This window comes from Clarias gariepinus, chromosome 27, assembly GCF_024256425.1.
Source record: "Clarias gariepinus isolate MV-2021 ecotype Netherlands chromosome 27, CGAR_prim_01v2, whole genome shotgun sequence".
In the NCBI taxonomy this organism is placed as follows: Eukaryota; Metazoa; Chordata; class Actinopteri; order Siluriformes; family Clariidae; genus Clarias; species Clarias gariepinus.
Window position 1 is genome coordinate 6,977,856 of NC_071126.1, and position 22,145 is coordinate 7,000,000.

The following is a 22,145-nucleotide window of genomic DNA, read 5'->3' on the forward strand; positions in this document are numbered from 1 at the left end:
TTTAAATGACTGCACGGAGAAGCTGTTTTTAAGATGTCATGAAAAGACATCCGTTCTATTACCATAATAATTCGGCAGCTTTAAAAATGAAAGGAAATATATTTGAAATGACATCATCAGTCTATTAGGTTATTGACATCATGCACCTGCTTCATATCATACTCTAGTCATACTCTAAACAAAGAATATAATAAAGCACTTTGGAAAATAAATGTCTGACTGCAAACGCTATTAATTTATCCTAAAACTACTGATTTTCCAGATGGAGAAATTACTATGTTGCCTCCCGGGGTGTACACGATAGTACGAGTTACCATTAATAGGTAGGAAAATGTGTTTCTGCTTCCTTGGCCTTCTCTTACATTCAGGCACGTTTGGCCTGAACAGCAAAAAGCTTGATAGAACTGTGAATGCTCCTTTGCTTCATATGTCAAGACACTCAAAATTATTGAGAAAAAAAATCCTGAGTAATTAAACCCTTCTTTTATTTTATTTAAAGCTACTGATGACCTGTATTAGTATTCTGAAACACACTGAGACACACCTTCTGCTTTAAATAAAAAAGGTCATATTGTCATTCATGGCTCTTTCTCTGCTGTTTGTTGAAACAGCACTTCACTATAGGATGACCTTTAAGACACAACTAAAAGATATACGCGTCAGCCATAATGTTAACACCACTGCCAGGTGAATTGAAAAGCACTGACTATCAATTACAAACCAGTAAAACTAGTGACAGGGTAATAGGCACCCAAGGATCACCCAAGGATGGGCCAGCCCATCTGATCCAACCACAGAAAATTCAATGCGGCACAAAGGGCTGAATAAACCCAATGCTGGCCACATTACAAATTCAAATTTAAATTTTATATGTCACATACACAGTACGATATGCAGTGAAATGCTTGTACGACCGCCGGTGACCTTAAAAAAGAAATAAAAACTATATATAAGGAATAAATATTAATAAAAAGAAATGAAATACAAAAGAAAATAAATGTAACTAGTAAAATAAACAAACTGTACAAATAAGGGCATAATAAAAATATTATAAAATACAGAAATATAGGAATATAGGGGGGAAATATATGTATAAAATTTTTTAAATGTTTTAAAGTGGCATTAAAATGTTTTAAAGTGGCAAAGTGTCATGTGCAATGGCAGATATATAAACATAAACACTTATGAAAGTGACATGGGCAATGGATTTTTTTTTTACAGATATGTTAATATGTATTGCATAAATGTGTCTATGATTGTCCAGTCAATGTCAATGTTTAAAAGATATTACTTCTGTGTGGGATACAAAGGTATCAGAACACTCAGTGCCTCACAGCCTGCCATAAGCAGACAAAGACTTGATCCGGACTCTAAATCCCCTCAGATCTTAGTCTGATCGAGCCTCCATGGGATGCACCTGACAAACAAGTCAAATCCATGAAGGCCCCATCACTTAAACCACAGCACCCAAAGCATCCACTGCAAACGTCCTGGTGCGTTGGAGCACACCCCAGTGGTCTTGTGGAGTCATGCCCCGAGGAGACAAACCTGCCCCAGCAGCACAAGGGGAACCCTCACAATACTGAGCTTAGTGTTTTGGGTTTTAATGTCATTGGTACTGACTGGCGTACTGTATGCTGTCTCTCTCTTTAGGTTTGTAATACTTTTATGCATCAAGCTCAGATAACGTCAGTTAAGAAGAATAAGACATGGCCTATTATTCCTTAATAACAAAAAATAAAAGAGTTGTGCATGTTCAGCGTAAGCTATAAGCCTGTTGATGCATCATATTATAAAAAAAATAAATATATAAAATATAAAGTGACAGATCACTCTCCTTGGGGAGCTAAAAAGGCACAGCTCATATACGTGCTGTACACATTGAATATTCCAAATCACAGTGGTACAGTCTGAATTTGTGAACTGTGCTGCACTTGGAATGTTCTCAACCTTAAACGTGTTCCCAATAACAATAAGCTTTGGGATTAGCCTTTGCAGTCATATGCAAAACCCTTTCAACCCTTTTAGCACAGTACGTGATCAAGAGAACTAATCAGTGCATGCATTCCTTTCCATATGAATTAATTCTGTTAATGTATAGGCACATTATGCACATAAGCAATCACAAAAGTTTTTTTTTTTTAATTCTAAAACATTGAAATTGCTATTACCTAAAACAAAATGTACACCAGTTATTGTATATTTACAATTTAAAGCAATGACTATGTCAGGAAAAACATTCAAGTCCTGCACCTATTTCATAGACAACTGTTTCTAATACTGAGGAGATGACTTAATGGACATACCGTGAGAATGTGTTAAGGCCTTCGTCTTCAATATCCTAAAAAAGAAAGAATGAAAGAGAGAAAGAAAAAAAGAAAGAAAGAAAGAAAAATAAAGAAAGAAAGAAAGAAATTTATTAATGTCACATCTTGAATATCTATATCTATATCAAATGTTCTACCTATGAGCCAAATAACAATATGGCTTGTATTTACCCATATTTAGGCCAGTATTCTATTTGATCTCTTTGACTTTACTGTTAAGTGCACCTTAGCCAATGTTTTACAGACTGAAAACTGTTTTGTAAAGAACTTCCTGTCTTTTTATTGAAGGGAATTCAATCACCATAAAAAAAGATTCAATTAACAAAAGGAGACTCTATCAGGGAGTACAGCTGAAGTAGCTGATCGATGTAATCTTGCATAAGGACTCCATGGTGAGTGATTGTGCAGCAGCTTGAGTCTAAAGCGAGTCTGGCCTTTATTTATTTATGCGAAGGTTAGATCCTTTATAGCAAAACCTTTAGATTCAGCATTTCATAATGCATTGTTTTATCAAACGTGACAGAATGGCCATCACTGTGGTTTTGTTAAGAAGTGGATTTTTCCTTACTAAACACTTACAGGCAAATGGACTCTGACTTTTATAAGCAAGATTATGCTGGTGAAAATGCCAACATATTGATCCTCCCTACTGAATTACAGAAATAATAAAAATGGTATTTGCATGTAGAATTGGTTACCACTGCAGAATCCTGCATGAGGATCTAAGCTTTTGTAAACAAATAAAAAAAGATAAAATATGTAACTGAAACACTATAGAATAAGCATGTTTAAGCAGTTTGTGCTTTAAATGATTTTAAGATTTACTTTAAATTTACAGCATTCTTTTACTGTCTGGACCAATCCTGTCTCATTATATCTCTGGTTTAATTTGTTACCTTGAAAAGGTTATTTTATGCATCATTGTAAGAGAAAACATGAAAAGTCATTATGCATTAGGGAGGTGTGTTCCTGTATTAGGGAGACTGTGATGCTTTTAAGCATTTTAAAGCTTATCCATTAACGTAGAATATCCATTCTGTTACAGAAATATATATATATATACAGATATATATTATGTATATATAATGCTGTGAGTTCTGTAAAACAGCATAATAATAATAAAAATAATAATAATAATAATAATAATATAAAAATAAAAAATATATATTTTAAATAAAAATATGAGCTTTTTTTTTATTATGCTGAGTTAGTAATCCTCACTGTCATGTCCAATGTTCTCTTCTATATTCCGATTCTCTATTACTACTTCAATATGTAGCCCACCTCTGAAAATGAGTCTCAAAATTAATAAATTGAAGTATGAATTCATGTCCAACTTGACACCTGTGTAGGTCTCCACCTAGTGGTTCAAATATATAGTCCAAAAACAACAACTAAAACATGAGGAGAGTCACCACCTGGTGGAAACAACCTGCCAAAACTCATTCACTGTTTCCAGCAAGCCTTTGGAAATACAATTAATATGAAATGAACAGCAGGGGTTTTTCAAAGAAACTATTATCAACAAACTGTTTATTATGTCCATTGACAAAGTTGTTGCTGTTTTAGCTGTGTGCCATAGTATGTTGGTATATGGTTAAAATATATGAATATGAGCTTAAAGTGCAGGCTTTAAGTTTTGAGTTGGGTATATCCATTTAAATAAGGCCATGTAGAAATGACACCGCTATTTATGTATCATGCCTAAATAGCCTGAGTTATGCCTGCTAATGGAACTAAATAAGACAAACTTTTGCTCTCAAAGTCTCAAGCTTCATTTCATGGATTTCATAAGCTGTTGAACAAACTGCATCATATAACTGTTGCAGATTTGTCAGCTGGAATTCATACTGCCATACTGTTCACTTGAACGCCTTGGGAGTGGGAAGACCAGTGAGATACATTGAACTCATTGCCATGTTCATAAAAAACAGTTAAACACAACTTGTTTTATACAATGCTGCACTATCATCCTGGATGTAGCCATTATATGATAGGAAAGTTGTGACAGTTTATGCTTCAGTGGTTGATGTGATGTACATTCTGAGATGCTTTTCTGCTCACCACTATTGTAAAGAGAGCTTTTGTTAGTGTGTGTGTGAGTTCTCATACCCAGGAATCCTGTTTGACTGGTCGTCTCTTGGTGGCCTTTGTACGTGGGGATAGTGAATAGATGGAAGTGGAGAGGAAGGGCTTCTGTAGCTTGTGGTCCATCAGAGCCTGGGAGCTTTCAGCATCTGTCTCATGCGCACACACACACGCATACACACACTCGATTAAAATAAAACTCATCTTTCTAACAAATACTCCACCAAGTCTCATATTCTGTATTGTACATAAGTGACTTATTAAATTTTATAGACCATTTCATAATTACAATAATAAGGAAGAGTTTTATAGTACCTGAAACAGAGCGAGGTTTTGTTTCCATATGAAGATCACTGCTTGAACAGGAACAGCATGTGCGAGTCTTCTTACCTTTGTCTGAAAAGATTTCAGAACACATTACTGTAGATCACTACTGTTCAGAAATGTATGCATTATGGATTTATTAAAAGTATTTCTTATTACAGTGGAACCTTGGATTGTGAGCATAATATTGCCTATTTACTCTGCGTTAAAACAAGAAGTGCAATGTGCCACCTGATACTTGGTACTCGTATATCACAACTCGCTCGTTTATCAAGTCAAAATGTATTAAAACTTTTTGTACTGGGTTACTCGCAATCCGAGGTTCCACTGTATTAGTTTAAAGACTGAAAATACTTACTGTAGTGTTACAATCAAACTAGTACACCAGTCAACCTCAGACAGACAGATGGACAACAAAGTCCTTACCTTCTTGGGCAATTTCCCAGAAGTCCAAGGCAACTTTAAAAGCTTGGGCTACTGTGAGTGTGACTGCCTGGGCCTGCAGGAGACACAGCAAAGCATCTTTGAATAAGAGTGTATGAGCAAAAAAGCATGTGTGAAAACCACCAGAAAAAGCACACTACATTGTGTTGCACTCAGGACTGCCCCTGTATACTGCCTCTGTAGATCTCGAAGTAGTCTTGGTGACAGGAAAGACATAGAAGGAAATATAAGGTGCTTCTTTTTATGTCCATGGACACAAACGCAATAAAATGGAATAGATATGTATTTGCATTTCCCTTAGTTTCAAGATGATAGTAAAAAAGGACAATTCCATTGACAGTTTATTTACAGGACATCAAGGACTGCAGGAAGTTAATAAAAATGTGGGTTTATTATGCAAAAAAATAACAATAAATAAGCAAAAAAAAGACAAAAAAAGAAAAGACAAAATGTTAGCCGATAGACCTAATGTAAATGAAGACAAAAATGTTTTATTAGTATTAGTTTTTGTAATGACATAGTATTAGTTTTTGGTAATAAAAGAGTCTTTTCTGAGTGGGATATAACTATTATTATTAACATTACAACTTTTACTGGTAATGTTAACTATATTTTCTAATACGTTGCATGAATATGTATATCTTTCTTTATAAAACTTGATATCAGAAAATGCAAATTTCTATTTTTTACATAAACACACTCATTTGCCAATATCCCAAATAAATAACAGTACTTTGAATGTACATATGGGTGTGGTGACAAATAATAAATTGCAATTTGAAAATAATACTCAAGGAAACAAAGTTGCATTAAGTTATACTTATGTTTGAACTCTAAAGAGTGTTACTGAACATTTATCTGAGACCCAGACTCACAATTTTCTTCTTTTGACAGAGGAAGGCATGGCATTCCAGAGTTTCACTGAACTCACTCTGTGAGATGTAGGCAAAGACTTTATCCTGAGTTTTATCAGCCGTGCAGTAGGAGATTCTACAAAGAAAAGCAACAGAGGGAGAAAAGAAAATACGTATTAGTGAAAAGGTCTGAAAGGTTTGAATTGACAAGTACTGTACAACATTAGATTAGAAGTTCCTGAAGTTCTGTATGGTTTTAAAAATAATGAACTTGTCATCATAAGTTGTGCCAAATTGAAATTGTATTCATTTTAAAATATCAATGATACATAATTAAGGATTTCTCACTGGGTACTCTACCTGTACAGTATGTGTAGATTTGATTAATTCACAAATCTGACTTTGTCCTTCATCACTATTGTTTTAAAAAAAACTTTTTTTAAATAAATCCTAAAATAGTATGTACGGTCAAGGTCCTTGGTACAATATCATATCCATCAAATTCGCATCTTCATTATAATATCGAATTAAATCCTTCATCATCTTCTCCCAGCATAAAAGAAATGAACATTCAACTGAAGTACGAACAGACAAAGACCAACTATACACTCTATGGCCAAAAGTTTGTGGACATTTGACCATCACACCTACAGTATATACAGCTGTTCAATAAACTGCTGCCACAAAGTTGGAAGCAAACAGACAGAAAGACAGCTTTGCTTTGTGTCTTACACTAGAGGGCGGCAGAGAGTAAACAGATGCATTGACAGACTGGCTCATGTTACAGAGAGCAAGGACTTAATGCTAATCCATGACAATTAGCACCACCTGTGCAGGAGTCTATTTAAGGAGAGTTTTTCACTCAACCATGACTCAGTTTTGAGCCAACCTTGTTATGTATATTTTGCTCTCCTCTTGTTTCTCTAGCCATGTTTTCAGTGATGTAAGCTGTCAGCATTAAAAAGAAATAAATACATTGGGGGGAGTTTAGGGAAAACAGGCTTTGACCTAGATTTTAAAGTTGTACATTGTACATTACAAGCACTGGTTAATTTATTGAGAACTACCTGTTTATTAATGCGATTATCCACTCAGCATTAACCTTTAAAGACAGATGGGCTACAACAGAACAAGTCCACATGGAGTTCCATTTCAGTCAGAAAAGAAGAGTCTACATGAGATTACACACAGCCCAAAAGTGAACACACAAAGAGACGTGCATCTCTTTGTCTGATGAAGCTTTATTTCTGCAGAGATGTGCATATATTTTAGTCAGAATGTGTATCGGCTGTACGAACCTATGGATCAGTTCGGGGTGGTGGCACACATTGTGTTTATCATTACATATTAGGCATTGTTTGAATGCCACATCCTGTCTGAGTATTGTTGATGACCATGTGCATCCATTTATAGCCACAATCACTACTTGCATGAACAGCATAATAATGTCCCATGGAGGTTAATGGTCACTCACCACATCCAAACCCAATAGATCACCACAGGGGTGTGAGAGAACAGGACATTCATAACATAACAGTGCAGCTGACAAATCTGCAATGATAATGTGCTGTAGTCATGTCAACATGGACCAGGATCTAAAAGCAATGTTTCAAAAATCTTATAAAATCCCTGATGTGAAGAATTGAGGCGAGCTTAAAAGGTAGTGCTCGTAAATAAATAAACGAGTAAAATTTCAGTCATCTTGAAAATTTCACATTTGACTTCAAGTGATGTTTCACTAAAATAAACTTAATCGTTTTTCAGATTTCATGTTTCAAGGCGTGTGTGCTATTTTAGCAACAGCACTATGAAAGTTGGTGTTTTTATGAGTCGAGGCAGAGCTGTCATAAACAATAGACACACAAAGGGATTTGCATTAGTAAACCTCTGACTGGGCTGAAACACTGCAAAACTAGGCTGCCCTGTTTCCTCAGGAAATAACATAAGGACCAGTGCACTGGAGATGTGAACAGAAACTGCCAGCATTTTAGGATTGACCTTTGCAAGAAAATAAAAAATCTAGCTTACTGATGAAACAAAAGTAAAACAGGATTTATGAAAATGGTTTGGTGCACTTTAACAGAGGTTTAACCGCATTAGTGAAGTGGGAGCCTGCCTGCTTATGTTCTTCTGTTACACGCAGTAGTGCGGAATACATTAGCATTGGCACAGTGGGAGCAGAGCCAAAATGAGTTTTAACCTGTCAGTGAAATCCCACACAGCTGATAGAGAGCCATGCCAAATCTCATTACACAAACACTGTACAGATTTCCGCCTTTAGGAAATAAAAAGATGTACAAAAGCAACCTCACAAACAAGTAACCATGATCTAGGAGGACATTATATAATATATAATATAATAAACAGTAAACGAATTAAAACAACCATAAATGTAATACTACTTTACATTATTATTTTATATAATTTAGATTTTTATGAATAATAATTAATAATAAAAAATGAAAAATAAAAAAATACACAAATAAACCATTTATGTTGTGTAAACAAATATCATACATGAATAAAAAGGACCAAGCTTATCTTTAGCCAAAGATAGAAGAAATTGTTTTCTAGCCTTTTATTCATAAGCACTGTACTGGAAAAGAGATGGGGGCTGGATCCGTAAATAGGAAGGAGGATACATAAACATCTCATTAGTGCCAAGCTCCTTCCTGTTTTTGCAATAACAGGATAAAGCGTTCGTTCTCTCTCTGTCTGTGTTTACTTTCATAACCTCATGGATAAGGTAAAGGTATTCATTTCCATTATACGTATGTTTCTACTTTTAACTATAAATTAGTTACTATTGCTAAGGATATACAGAGTATTTAACACAAACTGTGCATTACAAATACAACAGTTGAGTTTTAGTCAAAACATTACATATACAGTAACAGTCAAAAGTTTGGACACACCTTCTAATTCAGTGTTTTTTGTTTTGTATTTTCCTACTTTCTAGAACAATACTGGAAATTTCAAAGCTATAAAATTACACATATGGAATTATTAAATTAAGTAAAAACAACAGGCAGCTGATCTGGAATAGTTCTTGCAAGAACAGTATTGTCAAGTGCATTTGCTGCAGAGGAGAAGTCCATTTAAAGTTACCAGCCTCAAAAATCACTTAATTTATAGCACTTCAGATTAGAGTCGTTATGAAGGTTTTACAGAGCAAAAATAGGAGACACGTCTCAATATTAACTGTTCAGAGAAGATTATTGCACATTTTGGATGCCTTCTGTAGAAAGAAATAAAAATGTAAAAAGACTGTGAATTTATACTGTGTGCACAAACATTTGACTGGACTACAGTATCTATCCATCTATATACATATATACAAAAAAGTATATCGCCCCTTCTTGATTTTTTTTATTTTTGCATCTCTGAATAAAGGAAATCATCCTATATATGTGGGTTTTTTTTTTTTCAGGATTCAGGCACCTACTTTAATATTTTTTTAATGGGTAGAGTGTTATATACCCTGTATCATTACTCTTCTACTGACATAGTAGCTCTCTGACTGATGAACAAATGATAAGCTTTGCTTTTCAAGTCTAGCTCTTTCAAATCTAGCCGAGTCTCCAGGATCAAAGTCTGTACTGACTGCATCCAACACATGCACTCCAGGCAGTGGTGCATTCCCTCAAAGGATGATCCCCCTAAGCCTAAAGCAAAAGCAAAAAAAAAAAAAAAACTAGAGGGGCCAGTTAAGTGTATTTCCAAATCAATTCCTTTAATTTTCTGGGACTCCTCTATTAATAATGCAGGCAAAAGACCACAGAGAAGTGAAGAGTCTGACAGGACTCATGGTACGATCATCAGGGTGTGACTAATGTAAGGTCCAGGATGTGTGTGTGTGGAGGGGGGGGTGGTCTGACTCTTACGTCTTACGCATTCTTTAACCTTTGACCCGGACATCGATCAAAATCTGTAATTTTTAAAGATGCTAATGGAGAGTGCTTCTAGATCAAAGATACCTAACCGCTTCCTACACAATGGTCTTTCCTTTATTGTGGTGTATGACGTAAGCATAAATGCTCCATCTGTATGAAACAACTAATTCAAATAAACCATAACATAATAAGAAGCCCTGATACTGAATTAATAAATATAAATAATTAAAGACTATTCATAATGAGACTGCCGATATATTAAAGAAAACTTAGCCCAAAAATCCAAATATGAGAAATAAAAAAACATTTATATTGCACAGACTAAAACATGCACACTATGTAATGTGCATATGCCAGTTTTTTTAAATGAATGTTCATTCTATGAGTAATAACATGTGATGTGCATTTGCAGATTCATTATTTCATGTGCAGCACATCATCAATAAATGAACTCACTTTAAAGTTAATACATTTGCGCCCTCGATTCCTCCTGATCTTGTTTGCCTCACATAGAACAGCCAAGTAACGAGGATGTGAAACAAGGACAGGAAATAGGTAGGTGTGATCAAAGAAATTAGAAACACCCTGTGTCTCTGGTACCACTCATAAGAAAACATCGGCATAGCAGTCAGGGACTTACTTTCTACATAATACCTTACAAGATTTATCTCCACACACAGCTCATACCTCCAGCTTAGAGGGATGAAATCTAGCCTCTGATCTACGTGCTTGAATGCATGTTCTCCCTGTGCTTGGTGTGGTGCTCTTTGAGTACTCCGATTTCCTTCCACAGTCCAAATACATGCGATGTAGCCTGATTGGAATTTCCAAAGTGCCTGTAGTGTATGATTAGCTGTGCTTGTGCTCTTCAATGAGTTGGTGGCCCATTCAGGGTGTACGTTCCCTTTGATAGGCTCCAGGCCCCCCGGTGACCCGATACAGGATAAGTGGTATAGATAATGGAGTGACGCTTTCAGGAAATGCATTAGACCTGTAGTATAAAAAAAAAAGTGCTTAAGCAAAGTGGTAACTTTTGGCTGTCAGAATATTTGGCATACATGGAAAGATAGATACATAGAGGGATAAATGGATAGAGTTCCTGAAATGTCAGTGCATCACCAGCACAAGCCCTTCATAAACATGATGTTACACAGTAATCTTGAGTAGTGCATCTGAAGCAAACATGAACATTATGGTTTTGAGATGATTTCACTGAAAGAATAACCAAACCGCGAAATTCAGTTCAAATCTGATGCAGTTGTTGGTTTACCCAATTGAGTAATCCAGTGTTAGTGGTGTTTTACACAGGCGCTGGTAAACTATTAGAATTAACTCTGCCGATGTGTTCTGATCAAGTTGAACTGATTTGCTACCCTTTTTTTTATTACCGCCTTGGTGTCTCCCATCTGATAGACATAATGCAGATACAACTTTCATCATGTTTGGTTTATTCATCCTGAATTTCAAATAACAATGAAAATATTGTACTAAAAAACCTAAGAATAGGGTGGCTTAAAAAAGTGCAATATGGGATAATTTATATATTTTTATAATGCTTCTTAAACAGTTTTAAAAGGTCTGATCTATGAGCAAAATCATTTAAAGATGGAAGCTTTAATTAAATAAAAAGCATAATGATTAATTAAGACAGAACAAGCAAGTGCCTTGAATAAATTATCTAGCATATAGATCCCTTTTATTAAACTTGCAAGTGCTCCAAGTCAGTAAACTGAACAACACTTCTTTAGAAATCCACTGTAACAGTGTTACGTGTGTCTATTTCTTGTTCTGCTAGTTTTTGAAATGTAACACAGTAAGTACAGGGGGGTCTTTTATAAGAAACAATGCATTACTACCTGTAAATAGACACGTTCTCGATGAGATTGCTGGTCTCAGTGTCTGTAATGATGATCCCTTTAGGGGAAACGGTAAGGGTCACCTTCCGAAATTTTTTTGAGCTGGCACGAGCCTGTAAAAGTCAGAAAAAACAAATCTAATGTCCAAATAAATTGTACAGTACACAGATTAGCCACAACTTTCACAACTATTAACATTTAAAACCACATAAGTTTTAAGCTGTGCTGCCAGGCTCTGGCCACCTGGGGCACGGCTACATGGGACTTCTGAAGATGTACTATGGTGCCTGGCACCTGGATGTTAGTGTCAGATTTGGCGTGTGTATCCGGAGCGTCCCTTGAATTATCAGGCAGATTGGGATCTGAGAAATTTGAAGGCTGGGTCAACAACCTTAAACTCTTTGCTTGCTAACACTCTTACACAGCGTGCTGTGATACTGAACGCCCAGTGCCTTTTTATAATGGTCAGCATTGACCCTTTTTGGCAGTTAGTGCTGCATTGATTTTTCTGTGGGGTGAACCAGATGGGCTGGCCTTTAGTCTCCCGAGCACGGTTGCTTGTGGAGACTAAATTCACCTCCCTCACTCACTCACTCACTCACTCACCTTCTATACCGCTTTATCCTGTGTTCAGGATGACGGGGGCCTGGAGCCTATCCCAGGAGACTTAGGGCACGAGGCAGGGTACACCCTGGACAGGGTGCCAATACATCGCAGGGCACACACACACATACACACACTCACACACCCATTCACACACTACGGGCAATTTGGGGACACCAATTAGCCTAACCTGCATATCTTTGGACTGCAATTCACCTCCTACTTGTGTTAATGTTATGGCTGTTATTAAGCAATAAACTAACCGTCATGTTTATGTAAATATCTGCTTACTTAATTAAAAACAGACTGGAAAAGTTAATTGGGATAAACAAGTGTTTACACGGTAACATCGAGAATAAGCGGTATAATGGAGAACCACGGCCAATACTGGCATTGTGTGATTCAAGGTAGAAAGTAAGAGAGAGAGTGGCATTGTCTCAAGGACAAAAGAAAATGAGAAAATCAGGCAAACTATATCTGGAGGGCCTTAACTGTTCCCACGAGAAAACAGTCAATGCGGAGGAATAAAAACTAGCTAGCAGTGAGATTAAAGTCAATGTGTAATCTCTGAGCGCCAGAATCGAACAGAATGAGTCTGGCATAAAAATGATACTTCTCTGGGACATGGATTCTGCTGTACCACACAAAGAAGACAAATCTGCTTCTGTCATGAGTTCTGCTTTCCCTCTCTAAAAGCTCTGTTGAATCTTTAGAAATGAATACATCCATTGTAGTCCAGTTCAGAAAGTTTGTCTCCACAAGAAGACAAACACCGCTCTTCTAAAATGGGTGAATGCTATCCTTGTCTCACACACAGGTAAGTGATAACTTGTGTCTTTAGGCGTTGGTTCTGCTAATCTCTGCAGATTGAAGACATCCATGTAAAAAAAAAAAAAAAAGCCTTCTGGATATAAACATCACTCACTGATTGAAACTAACCGTTGAGACAATCCTGTGGATGGCAGCTGCAGCCATTTCCTCTCCTTTAGGCTGACCCACCAACGTCATGCCCAGGTACTTCACCATGAACACCATTCCCTCCAGCAGGGTCTCCTTAGTGTCTGTCCAGTTCTCTGGAAGCTCTAGAAAAATAAAGAGCGGACACTTTTTATGCACAAGTTAGCAAAGAGACACAATTTAATTAAATTAAATGTATTTACACAATGTACAAAACAAGCAGTGACCTTGGCTCTAAAGATTTATATCCCTACTCAGTTAAACAAAGCTGCATACATTATTGTCTATGTGAGTACAGTACTACAGTGAGTTCAGTGGGGGTTTGGTGTTGCTCAGAAAGCTTCAAATAGTTGCATTTATTTTTTTATTTTTTTTTATACAAAACAAATCTTACAGAATCCAAACTAATGAACTAGAAAACAGCCAAACAGTGATAAAGGAGTCTAAACTGCTTGATGGTTGTGTTGCTCTGATAAAGCCGTGGTGTGACTATCTGCCTCTGCCAGCTGTTTCCAGTTTAGAGAACAGGCTTCCCATCATTTCTCTGTTGAAACTACAGTAAATAATCCTCGACACCTCATTGCAAAAAGTGTTGTGGTCCTGAGAAAAGCGAGACAACTGGCCGAGACAGTTACAAACAAACTGCACCATGCATGTAAGCCATTTTCTTTTTTTAGCCCCCTTTGCCTTTACAGTTACTGTATTAAGACCCAAAATGCTCACTCATAGAAAATCTGGGCCATGAAAACACCTCGTCCCAGAAACAGCATGAAGAACATTACTGTTCCCTGCAGCTACAGTGGCACTATCTCACCTACACCAGTTACCTGAAATGTTCTTCAAAATCCACAATGGATCCATGCCGATGCTCCAGGCCATTAATAAGATTACTCCGTAAAAAAACTTGAACTTCCAAACCATTTCTTAATCCTGGTCAGACCTGATTGTAAGAACCATGTGATGGTAACTGATTACACAAGGAGGACACACACTGTAAGAACATTTGTGTCTGTAGTAAACAAAGTGGAATAGTACAAGGTTAGGTTCCAGTAATTAAGTGTATTTAAGTGATATTTTATAGATCATAAGTAAATATCTAACCCTATTGCTCGCGGGTCGTTAAGCAAGCAAAATGAGGTTAGGCAAAAGTAATACAGAGGTTAGGTTTCAACTTATTATTTGATATAACATAAAAGGCATGGTTACTTATGAATTTTATACACAAATGAAGTGACTTAATCAGTTTACATTCTCTTCCATAACTTACTTCAGATAAATAAATAAACAAATTAATTAAATTAATTACCAAGCTATTTTAAAACATTTAAGTTGTCATTGCAACATTTGCTTCACTTTTTCACTTTGTAGAAATCTGCAATGTTCGATGTCCTCACTAGCACACAAAATCAGGAGTGATTCTCATCACAGATATCTAATGATGGATCTCTCTTGGTGACAGATTTGATTATAGAATACACTTAGATTTGCTAATGGGCATAAGACAGTTGCCCTTAGCAACCAATATCTCACATAAAAGGGGATGAATTTCCATTGCCAATATTCACACTGTTAGTAGCAGAATAGCAATATAATACAGTATACTCACAATTCTAATACAATTAGACTTACAATCATTTAGTGCATAGCATCGAAAAAAAAAGGTAGTATGTTTAAAAAGAAACAAACAATATGCTTATGCAATCTGAAACCCCATAAAGGATCTGTCTGTACTCTGGTGTTTAAATCTCAAAAAAAAAAAAAAAAAATGTAGGGCATTGCTGAATATAGGGCATAAAGAGGATTTAGTAAGTAATGATGTAAGGGTAAAGATGGAGGGTATCAGGATTAGTGACAACTTTAAATGTTAGTAACTTCGATCTCTGTCATGCACAAATAAAATATTAGTGACTCAATAATTTTTAACTTTTTAATGGAGATTCGTCTTTTACATTACACATTATGACCACAGAAGTGTGAGACCATGCTTTGCTGCTCAGTAACTCATGCAATTGTATGTGAGAATTAGAAAGTCCTTAATGTCATAACTGATTAGAATATATTAAGTCTCCAAATGAAAAAACAGGCATTTGTACATATACAAATCTAAAACAAATATGACACAATTTTAGCTCCTATAATCCAACCCCTTTTTGGATGCAAGCTTTTAAAATGTTTCTTACCATAAAGAAGGACAGTTTCCCATTGTGTATTATGCAAAAGTGTTTAATTATTGGTTAAGGCACCAGATTACTATTTTTTTTTTAAATCATTCTTGATAAAATCCCCAAATTAATCATCTTCACATAATCCCTTCGTTGTATCCAGCCTTAATTGTCGGCCACTTTGGATAAAAACATCAGTCAAATGAGTGATTTTTAAAAGTTAAAATATGGTATTGTATTTGAAATCATGTAAATAGATACAAAAAAAATTCAGATAACCCTATCAATTTATTTCTTTTGTGCTAGGTGCTCAAAAATGCCTAACATTAAAAGCAAATTCAGCAAAATGACTGTTCTTGCATTGTCAAACTTAATGGATGCCTACATTCCTAAAAAACTTCATAAGTCACAATTTTGTCAAAGTTGAAAGAGAGGGATTTCCTCCTCTGTTATTTTCTTAGCATTGTTCACTCAGAGAATCAATGATCCAATTTCCCAGAACTCATATCAACACAACTATTAGCAGACTCAGAGCCACAATCTCACCGCATGTAGATATTATACTTTCGGGGAAGATGTCAATTATACAGTATTAAAGTAAATCCTGATTTTGTTCTAATTTCAATTCATTTATTGCACTTTTAATTAAATTGTTTCTCAAGAAGTCCTGTGCATTCAAGATGATTGCACAAGAACAATTACTGAATAGAAATAAAAGATTTACCAGATCTAATATGAATTTTCCAAAATTCTAAATTAATTCAAGTCTTTCTCCTTGATTCAGTAACCCAGAGACACATTAAGAAAATACATGCATGTAGAATATGCAAATCAAAGAGAATAAAAGGTGCAAAAAATTGTCTATACTGTAAATGGCTTAAAAGTTAACACAGCAAATAGTTCTTTATTCTGTTAAAAGCAAAGCAGCTCTTAGAAATCATACAGCAATTGGTCATCTGTGTTTGTGAAAAAGTGACAGGCACTCATTAATCACACAACTCATAAAATTTAGGATTGTTCTTTTGTCAATGCACCTATTTTTTCAGTAGCATAGTACTATATGGCAAGTGAGACTGCAATACAATTATGCAGTAATACCATTCAAACGCTGACCTTGCAAAAAGAAAAACAAAGTGTGTGTGTGTGTGTGTGTGTGTGTGTGTGTGTGTGTGTGTGTGTGTGTGTGTGTGTGTGTGTGTGTGTGTGTGTGTGTGATGGATTGCCATTTCATCCAGTGTGCTCCAAAGTTCCATAGGTTCCAGACCCACCTACATACAGTATATGGCAAACTCTATGTAAACCCCAAAGTTTCTTCCCTAAACTGCTGCAAAGTTGAAAGCCCACAGCTGTGTAGGATGTCTTTGTATGTTGTGGCATTAAAATGTCACTTAATTGGAACTAGAAACCCGAGAACTGTTTCACACAAAAAGAGGTTAATGAAGGGATGGTTTGTCAAGGTTGGAGTGGAAGAACTGGACCTAAGTGGCCTACACAGCCCTGACTTCAACCTTGATGAGCTAGCATGCTGTCTGCAAACCAGGTCTCCTCACCCAACAACACTACCTGACCTTACTAATGCTTTCGTGCTTAAATGAGCACAATTACCCACAGCAACGTTAGAAGAGAAGTTATTATAACAGGAAAGAAAAAAAATCAGGAATAGGATGTTCAACAAGCACAATAGCACATATTAGTAATACGGTCAGGTGTCCACAACGTTTTGGCCAACAGTGTGGTCTGAAACCAAATGTTGTTAATCCATAAAACAGTAGCACTATATACAGTACAGGTCTATACTATACTATAAAGTACAGAAATAATCTTAAAACACAAATAAAGTATTATCTATAAAAATTATTTGAAAAATGTCTTTATATCTGTCCAGTTGATTTTCTCGCAACATCACACAAAACTGGCTGGCTGGATATTTACCTAAAGTTAAATATGCGGCATAAACAAAGTCAAAACTTTAAGTAGGAGGGACGTTATGGTCAGTTACGTGCCAGATTATGTCATAACATCCAGTGCTTTTTGCACGAATATAGCATTTTTTTTTTTGAGGTCGGCGTCACTCAACAGTCTAGTGAGAGCCAGTCTAGTTTATCGAGAGTATGCGGAAGGCACAGAAACGACCGTAATGCACTTATAAGGTGCCTAAATCCTCACAAAGTTTAAGGACAAGGCAAGTAGACTATGAAAGTTTAAAACCAGCTTGTCTCATATGTTCCAAAACCATGTCACTAATAACAGTAATGTGAAGCGCCACTATGAGATAAAACACAGGTCTTTAGAGCAAACATATCTGCAGCAGTCCGAGGTGAGGGAATGTAAAATACCCAACTGCACACTATAATGCTCTAATATCAAAATGTAAAAGTAAAGTTATGAACAGTGTGTGCCTACTTGTGTCTACTTTAAAATAAGCTAATTGTTTAAGGTAAATAAACACCTGCACCTAAAGATATTAATTAGATAAATAAATAAAACTGAATATTTCTACTGGGATTACTTAGTCTTCTCAACAAAAAGGGTCTGGACTGATAAACACACACACACACACACACACACACACACACACACACAAAGATCATCACTCAGATTAACTCAGCTACCTCAAAACATTGAGACTGGACCGACTAATCGACACAAGCGCAGACACACTGACCAAACTATCGTACACACAAATCCGTAACTGCTTCACTGTTTATCTCTTTTGCACAATATTCATTACTGGATTACTTTTTGCACTAATTCCTTAATTCTTGCTTCTTGTTTAATGTTTCTCCACTACCTCAACACCATATTATTCTGTTATGTTATGTCGTGGTTGCGCACTGTCACTTTGTTATTGCTCATTTGCACATTTGCACGTGCACTTTATGTTGTCTGTTATGTCAATTTATGTTCCTTAGCTAGTTAGTTTTTGTAGTTTTTGTTATTTTATGTTGTAATTTATGTTAGGTCAATCTGTCCTGTCTTGTCTTTTCTAGCCAGCTAACTAGGCCTCTTAGTTAGCTAGTTTAGTTTTTCTGGTAAGTTATGTTGCATGTAGCACCTTGGTCCTGGAGGAACGTTGTTTCATTTCACTATGTACTAACTGTATATGGTTGAAGTGACAATAAAGCCTACTTAAACTTGAGCTAGTATTTTCACTGTGGAAATAACAGCACTGACGGGTATCAGTGAAGTTTAACATGCTGGAGTCGTTTCAAGACAAAACCTTATCGTTATATAATCTACTTCGTAGATTTCTTTTCTGTGATTCACTCTCAAATTACCGAACAGGCAGTTCAGCTGACGATGAAAGAAGTACAATCTAGAGTGAAGAGCCACAAAATTTAATTTCTTTAAAATGATAAGTAAGGCGACAACACGGTGGTGTTGTGGTTATCACTGTCTCCTTGCAACTCCAAGGTCTGGGTTCGATTCCCGTCTCTGTGTGCATGGAGTTTGCATGTTCACCCCGTGCTTAGGGGGGTTTTCTTTGGGTACTCCGGTTTCCTCCCACAGTCCAAAGACATGCAGATTAGGTAAATTGATGTTTTCAAATTGCCTGTAGTTTGTGAGTGTGTGTATGTGTGTGTGCCCCGTGATGGGCCCTAAGTCACCTGAAATAGGCTCCAGGCCCCCCGCGACCCTGAATAAAGGATAGAGTGGTATAGATGAATGAGTGAGCGAGTGATAAGTTAGGCCAAGAGATCTGTGGTGCAAAAAGACAGGCATGTACATGGGCTTCAACCTGAAATAATAATATTACTGATTACATTAAAGCTGTATTTTTAGTTTTAATCTTTTAACTCTTTCTACAAACTCTTTACCCTAGTACACACTAGTAACACTAGTATGTCTATTTTTCCATTCTAGTCGACAGTTTAAATCCCCACTTAAATTTACACTAGAAAGTTCTATATCATGTATCAATTTTAAAAAAGACAATTTCAAACAATGGGGAAAAAATGGAAGGTGCAATAAAACAATGCTTGGGCCTTTGTAGTGTAGATCATTAAGGGGACGGACTTTTAAGTGACATATGTGACAGACTTTTTTTTTTTTTTTACCTACAGTTACATGCAATTGATAAGTTAGGCAGGAAGTGGGTTATTAATTATTCCAGAATCCAAATTATTATTATTTTTTCAAATACACAGCAAATTTTCCAGTGTTGAATTAACACTCATCAGTGTTATTAGTTCACCTGGACTCAAAAAATCTTTGAAAGTGTTAAATCATCACTGGAGATTTTACTGTGTATGGGTTTCCCCTTCGGTGTGCAGTATTTGATGATAGGAATAAAGTTTGAGCTTCACTTTTTCTATGTATAATAAAAACCTCTCCTTGTAAAATTGAGTCAGACAATAAAAGAAAGGAAGTCAAAAAAGTAAGTGTGAAGAATGTAGACTGTTCAACCTCCCAAAGGGCATCCACTGCTTAAATTAAAGGTGGGCAGGAATAAAAAAAATTACTTTCTCTGTAGATTGTTCATTTAAAGTGAGAGCAGCCTGAGCACATCATACCTGAGCACAGTAGAGAAAATAAGAAGGAGAAAATTGGATGGGTTAAATTATATTTCTCTGACAGCTGTCCCGAGCAGTAAAGATAAGTAGCGCTTCAACGTTCCTTCCTTCACACAAAGCAACTGTCATGGTGGCACAATGAAATCTGAATATTTTATTTAGAAGTGCATAATTGACTTGCCTCCTTTTACTCAACTCAGTAATGTTGTTAGATCAGACTGTGGAATATGAGCGACTTGCATAAAATATTTACCAACCATCATCAGTTGACTGAGTAGAATACGGGCAAGACAGGAGATAAAGGATCCTCTCTCAGCAATCTCCTTCACAAGCCCTGAAAAAAAATTAATGAAAGGAAAGGAGATGCTCCAAAAGAACCAGTCACTGTCCAGGGTGCTGAAATCTCACTGAACTCATCATTAGTTCTTAATAGGAATCAGCAGGAATCTCAACTCAGTCAGTTTCGATTAACATGCACTACCATCAAAGACTTTTGTACAGAACTAATCTCAACTACATGAGCATGCTGTATCTTACATTATTTTACTCTTTTCAAGTATCTTAAGTTTTTGACACAATATGTGATTTGTGGATTAAAATGTGATCCACATCAAGAAAGAAATAAAAGTCTTATCTAAATATAAATCTTATTTAAACTTTGCCTTCAGCTCTCTTTTTCTGAATATTTTAAGCTACACTGCAAATTGCTGGATTCTAGGAAAAAACGCACTCCCTGATTACTGGAATCCGATGCAACATCAATTCACTTCAGGGTTCATTACCTAGGACCATCAGAGATTTTTATTTTTTTTATGGAGGATCCTCCTCTCTTTCATTTTGTCTTTTCTCTTTCTCCTACCCTGTTTTGATTCTCTATGATTTTTTCCATCTTTTTTCTCCTTTTACTCAAATTCTGTTTCCATGTTACCCATCTATGTTGCTCTTTTATAGTATTTGTACTTCCCTCTTTAATTTATCTTGTTTTATTCTTTCATTTCCATACATTTTACTTATCTTGTTCCTTAATTTTCCATCTGCATTCTATCTCTCTTTCTTTTTTTTCTTTCTTTCTTTAAAGCACTGGGGTAATTCAAATCTAGTTAAATATATACTTCTTTATTTAAAAATTTAAGTCAGTGGCACCTCTCCCTAATAAATTGTCTATGGTTTGATTCTAATCTATGAAGCTTGTGAGGTCTAATGTTTAGGAAGCTTGGCCTGAGTTTAATGTGTATATGCTTGTGTATCCCACTGTGATTATCTCGAAAATCCTATTTCCTTCCTTTATTTGCTGCCTGCAGGGGATAAATTGCAGGGGACCCTGATGGATCCAGACACTAGAGCCAAACCATAATAACACAGATGGGGAAGAAAAAAAAACAAAGTAAAAAGAATAGGGGGATGGGGGGAGGGGGGGGGATTTGGGCAATTGATAACTCTTACCAATATTTAGCTTTTTTCAAAAGGACAGCTTCAAAAGAAAGAAAAATAATATTAACAAAAGACAAAGAACTAAACAAAGCCTGTGTCAGAGATCGTGGCACTATTTTCTCCTCTCATGTTTATGAGCTTAGTTTAAGTATAGGGATATAATCCATGATGTGTCTTAACAACGGACAAAGAGCTTAGTATAACACTGGTCTTTGTGCCCCTAAAAACCAAAAAAAAAAAAACTGTGTTGCCATTAGGGCTGCAACTAACAATTATTTTAATAATCGATTAATCTGTCGATTATTTTGTCGATTAATCGGATAAAAACCAGAAACAAGAAAAGCGTTAATTTCCAACCCTTTATTCAAAAACATAACTAAAATCTTTAGAAAGTGCACAAACATGTTGCTCCTTGAGCTGTTATAATAATAATAAAATAAAAATGGGCTAATAAAAAACAGACATGTATGCTTTACATCTGCCAAATATATACAGTGGAACCTTGGATTACGAGCATAATTTGTCTGAATTGGGCTCATATTCCAAAACACTCGTAAACCAAATTAAATTTTTTAACGGAATCACGGCTGTAAAGTATAAACAAAACAAAATAACCTGCACTTTGCCTTTAAAAAGAAGAATCGTTTTAGCAGCCAAAGAGCAGGCTAAGCCTTGAGCAGAGAGAGAACATG

General features: G+C 35.9%; 1 protein-coding gene across 1 annotated transcript in view; it reads right to left on the bottom strand.

The window, feature by feature from the left end:
* si:dkey-71h2.2 (low density lipoprotein receptor adapter protein 1) overlaps positions 1-22,145 on the bottom strand; it is a 37,876-nt gene that overhangs the window by 5,305 nt on the left and 10,426 nt on the right. Inside the window, exons 2-8 of the mRNA XM_053488501.1 lie at positions 13,329-13,471; positions 11,787-11,899; positions 6,059-6,173; positions 5,166-5,238; positions 4,731-4,811; positions 4,440-4,564; positions 2,307-2,341 (exon numbers count right to left, since the gene is read on the bottom strand). Of these exons, the coding sequence (XP_053344476.1) occupies positions 2,307-2,341; positions 4,440-4,564; positions 4,731-4,811; positions 5,166-5,238; positions 6,059-6,173; positions 11,787-11,899; positions 13,329-13,471 (685 nt within the window). The remainder of the gene's footprint in view (positions 1-2,306; positions 2,342-4,439; positions 4,565-4,730; positions 4,812-5,165; positions 5,239-6,058; positions 6,174-11,786; positions 11,900-13,328; positions 13,472-22,145) is intronic.